Below are 4,875 nucleotides of genomic sequence, written 5' to 3'. Positions count from 1 at the left end.
AAGCAAATAGATCTTTGGGGCAAGCTTTGTTGAGGCTGGTATAATCAATACACACGCGCCACTTCTTATTCTTCTTCAGTACAAGGACTGGGTTGGCTAACCATTCTGGGAAGAACACTTCCATAATGAAGCCGGCTGCTAAAAGCCAGGCTATCTCTTCTCCAATGACTCTTCTCTTCTCTTCTGACAGGCGGCGAAGGGCTGCCTGACCGGCCTGGCATCGGTTCGGACGTTTAGCTTGTGCTCGACGTAATCTGCCGGAACACCCAGCATGTCCTTAGGTGACCATGCGAAGATGTCCCAATTCTCACGGAGGAAATTGACGAGCTTGCTTTTCTATTTGCTGTCAAGGTTTGCACCTATGACCACGTGCCTCTCTGGGTGCTCCGGGTCCAAGGGTATTTTCTCCATTTCTTTTGCTGGCTTGAATGAGCCCTCAGCTTCCGACTCCTTGGGGTTTGGCGACATTTCCGGCTGCTTGCCTGGCATTGCCACAAAACGGTCAAGGAGCTGCTTCTCTGCTATGATCACGAGGGACTCGGGTAGCCGGCTGCTATCAGCCGCACAGGCGGACGACTTCTTGTAGTCCCCGACTACGGTTAGGATTCCCCTGGTGCTTGGCATCTTCATCTTGAGGTAAGCATAGTGGGGGACTGCCATGAACATGGCCAGTGCAGGCCGGCCAAGCAGCGCATGATAGGGGCTCTCAAGGTCCACCACCTCAAACTAGACCAGCTCTCGGCGGAAGTTATCTTTGTCTCCAAAGAGGACGTCTATCTGGGTCTTGCCGATTGGTGAGCAGGATAGGCCAGGGACTATGCCATGGAATACAATCCGACTGGGCAGGAGTTGCTTCTGCTTGATTCCCAACTTCTCCATGGTGTCTCGGTATAGGATGTTGATGTTGCTGCCGCCATCTATCAGAACTCGGGAGAAGCGAGCAGCCCGCCTCTCTACTGCGAAGGTGGCATCCAAGACAAGGGCATAAGAACCAGGAGAGGGCATCACCTCCGGGTGGTCAGCTCTGCTCCAACTGATAGGCCTCTCAGACCAATGCATGAACTCGGGGGGTCTCTGACGCTACTACATGTACTTCTTGCTGCCGCTACCGTCTGATGTGCTTATCGTCGACCATGCTAGTGAACACGACATAAGCTCCATGCTCCTCAGGATATTCATCTTGTATCGCGCTGACTGGCCGAACTGCCGGCTCCTGGGGAGGAGGCGGCGGGCCGGCAGGCGGAGGAGGCTAGAGTCCATCGCCCTTGGCGATCCTGGCGAGCCAGTGGCACTTCTGAGTGGTGTGGTTGGACGGCTTCGCGCCGCTGTGAAACTTACAGGGTGCATCAAGAGTCTGCTCGTATGAGAAGGCGGGCAACCGGTTGGGCTTGCCACCCTTTTGATGTTTGGGAGGAGGCTGCCCTTCCGGCTGCTGGTCTTCAACCGTCGCCACCTGCCGGCTTGTGGAGACCGGCTGCGTGGCCTTGCGCTTATTGTCGTTTTGCTGCTGGCGCCGACTGGTGTCTCCAGCCGGGGTCCGAGGAGCTTGGGGAGCCACCTTGCCAGATGCATCAACCTGAATCTCTGCCTTCAAGGAGGAGTCGGCCGTGGCGTATTTGTCTGCTATGATCAGCAGTTCGTCGAGGGTTGCCGGCTCGTCGCATAGAAGCCGATGCTTGAGGAGGGTGCCTTCTCGGCACCCGGCAGTGAAGTACTCGATGGCCTGCACCTCGTGCACGCCCTTGCAAGAGTTGCGCAGCTCGGCCCAGCATGTGAGGTAGTCGCGAGTTGATTCGTTGGGGCCTTGGACGCACAAGGAGAGCTGGCGGGGCTTGGGAGGCCGCTTGTACATGCTGGTGAAGTTGCAGATGAAAGCTTCAGTGAAATCAACCCAGCTGTTGATGCTGCGGGGCTTCAGGTTGTTCAGCCATGCTCGGGCCGTGTCTTGGAGCATGAGCGGAACATACTTCACGACAACGTGCTTGTTGCCGTTTGCTATGCTGACGGCCGTGGAGTAGTCGACCAGCCAGTCTTCCGGCTTCATGGAGCCAGTGTATTTGGGCGTATCTCTTGGGAGCGTGAACCCTTTGGGGAAAGGCTCATATCTAATGTGGGGGGCATAGAAAGGCGGGCCCAATGTGTCTTCCTCTTCTAGCGCCAGATATCGATTGAGACGATCGATCCGGTGGCAGGCATCATTTTCTCCGATTCCTTCTCGGTGCCCAAGCCAGCCTCCAAGACTCAGATGATCAACATGCGCGGAGACACACACTTCTCTATGCATGGGGGGAGGGGGCGGTAGTCGCCTGGTCATTCCATCGCTCGTGGGCGGCCGTCTTTGTCGCGCTTGATGGTGATGTGGGTCCGGCTGCGGCTGGCAGGAGGCTCCTTGTCTCGTCATCCGCAGTCGCCGCTAGTCGGCGTCCGGGACGTCGCGCCATGCTCCTGGCGGGGAGGCGGGTCATCGTTCCACCGATCGAGTTCCTCGACGCGGCAGCCGGCTTCTTGCTGCTCGGCAGCCGCATCAATGAGCTGTTGGACACGCTCCGTCATGTGGCGACGCTCGTCATCCTCGAGGTTGTCCAGCTCGTCTGCTGCCGCTTGGGCCGCTCGTATGTTCTCTCTAGGTGTGGTGTAGATGGGGCGATCGGCCCCGAACATGATGGCACCGGCTGCACCGCGCTGCCGGACCGTACCGATGCGGCTGGGCCCGCCAGGGGCCGGCGTGCCGCCAACGGCGCGGTCCATCTCGCGTTGGTAAGCCTCCGATAGGCGTCTCATGCTGGCTAGCTTCTTGGTGCTCTCGATGAGCTAGTTGTGGCGGGCTTCCAGCATCTCGGCGTCGGCGTCTTCTGCGATGGGTGCAGAAAGGTCTTGCAGTGCTGCTTGGAGCGGGTCTCGGCCACCCCCGCCAGAGTGCTCGCCATGGCTGATGACAAGCACCACTATGATGGCGCTGCCGCCGCTATCCGCGCGAGGAAGCGGTTCGTCGTAGACCACCATGTTGGTGGGGAACGCGTCGAGTGATGCCGTGTCGGAGTCGACAAGCATCGGGTCGGTGGAACCAACCGATTCCAAGTCGACGGCGGGCTCACTGTCAACGTGGAGCTGGTCGAGGAAGCTGACGAGGCGGCTCTCGGGGCCATATGTGCCCGCGTCAGATACGGGATCGTCGAAGAGGCGAATCTCGCCAACAAGATCGGCGAGGCATCTCGCCGCGCAGACGATCACTGCGCCGTGTAGCGCGTCAGCGCAGACGCCGTCCGGCGTGCCGGGCTGGCTGCGCTCGCCGGGAAGGAACAAGGTTCCCGTCCAGAACAGGTCTCCGGACGACGGTGCACCTCGCCCCATGGTGGGTTCCAAATGTGGGGGGTTGGGTGCGACATATGCCAAAGGATGGCTTATCATGGTGGGAGCGAGTAGAATGTTGCCGGTGCCCAGAAGCGGGATGAGGCCTAGACACGAACGCCGGTGTACTTTACCTAGGTTCGGGGCTCTCCTAGGAGATAACACCCCTAGTCCTGCTTTGTAGGGTCTCCGCGTGATCACTAAGGCACTAGTGAGTACAATGGCGCTCCTCGAGTTGTATGCTAGAGGTAGGAGAAGGCAGGTCTAGGTCTCTCCTCTCTCTATGTGTGTGTCTAGATCTAACGGGTTCGGATCCCTTTGCATGGGTGCCCTGGGGGGTTTATATAGGCCTACCCCCAGGGGTACAATGGTAATTTGGCCGGGTGTAGGACCCGATTGTTAGTGTCTCCCATCGCCGGCTTCTCCGCCGGCCGCTGGGGCCCGCTGCCTGGTGGGCCCTGCCGTCTGGTCTAGTGCGGAGCCAACAGGCCGCCTCCGCCGCTTACAGGCCTGACTGGCTGCTTGCTACTGTAGCCGTAATGCTAATGACGCATGCTTGGTCGGGGGGCGTAGCTACAGTCCCAACGTCTAGTGGGAGATCACTGTAGCCACACTGTGTCTCATCTGGTTAATGGCGCATGTACTCCTAGGGAAGAGTGGGCCACCTGCTAGAGGCCGGCCTTCCTCGGGTCTGACTGGTCAGGCGCTGCCGCCCTCCAGGCTCACGCTGCCTGGTAGGGCCCGCCGCCTGCAGGCCGTACTGAAAGGCCGTCCTGGGAGCAGGGCTCCGCCCGACAGGGGTGATGTCAAGGGTGGAGTGGCAACAGTGCCGCGCCGCACGAAGGTCTCCGCCTGTACGGGGCACTGTGGCCGCGCCATGCCCCGGATATGGGGATGATGGGCTACATTGTAGCCACATCCTGTCTTGTCTTCTTAATGGGGGTGCAGACTTTGAGGGTTTTGTGGGCCGCCTGCCAGGAGCCGGCCTCTCTGGAGGCCGCCTGTGAGGAGTCGGCCCGTCTTGGAGCCGTCTCCTGGTGCTTGGTCGTCCTCTGGCAGCCGGCCGCTTGAGCCAGCCGGCCACCATAAGGCGGCGCTTCATCCTTGACGCTTGAGGGGCGCATCCAGCCCAATGACTTGAAAGGCTCAGGGACTCGGGTTAGGCTACCCGTGGCTGCTACCTCTTGAGCAATGCGTTGGTTTTCCCCGAAGAGGAAGGGATGATGCAGCAAAGTAGCGTAAGTATTTCCCTCAGTTTTTGAGAACCAAGGTATCAATCCAGTAGGAGTCTACGCGCGAGTCCCTCATACCTGCATAAAATAAATAAATCCTCGCAACCAACGCGAATAGGGGTTGTCAATCCCTACACGGCCACTTACGAGAGTGAGATCTGATAGATATGATAAGATAATATTTTTGGTATTTTTATGATAAAGATGCAAAGTAAAATAAAGGCAAAGTAAATAGCAAAGGAAATAACTAAGTAGTAGGAGATCAATATGATAAAGATAGACCCGGGGGCCATAG

The 4,875-nt window shown here is 58.3% G+C and overlaps 1 protein-coding gene across 1 annotated transcript; it reads right to left on the bottom strand.

The window, feature by feature from the left end:
- Window positions 1–336: 336 nt before the first annotated feature.
- LOC147986061 (uncharacterized) lies at window positions 337–666 on the bottom strand. The gene has a single exon (XM_087541854.1). It carries the CDS (start codon window positions 664–666, stop codon window positions 337–339), a length of 330 nt encoding a protein of 109 aa, XP_087397980.1.
- Between the last annotated feature and the right edge of the window lie 4,209 nt (window positions 667–4,875).

Source organism: Triticum urartu, chromosome 2A, assembly GCF_056163025.1.
Source record: "Triticum urartu cultivar PI428250 chromosome 2A, HENAU_Tu73, whole genome shotgun sequence".
Classification (NCBI taxonomy): domain Eukaryota; kingdom Viridiplantae; phylum Streptophyta; class Magnoliopsida; order Poales; family Poaceae; genus Triticum; species Triticum urartu.
This window is presented reverse-complemented; position numbering and strand designations above follow the sequence as displayed.

Excerpts from the sequence above, each read along its gene's own strand:
- LOC147986061 (XM_087541854.1), bottom strand. The coding sequence starts at position 666 with ATGTTCATGGCAGTCCCCCACTATGCTTACCTCAAGATGAAGATGCCA.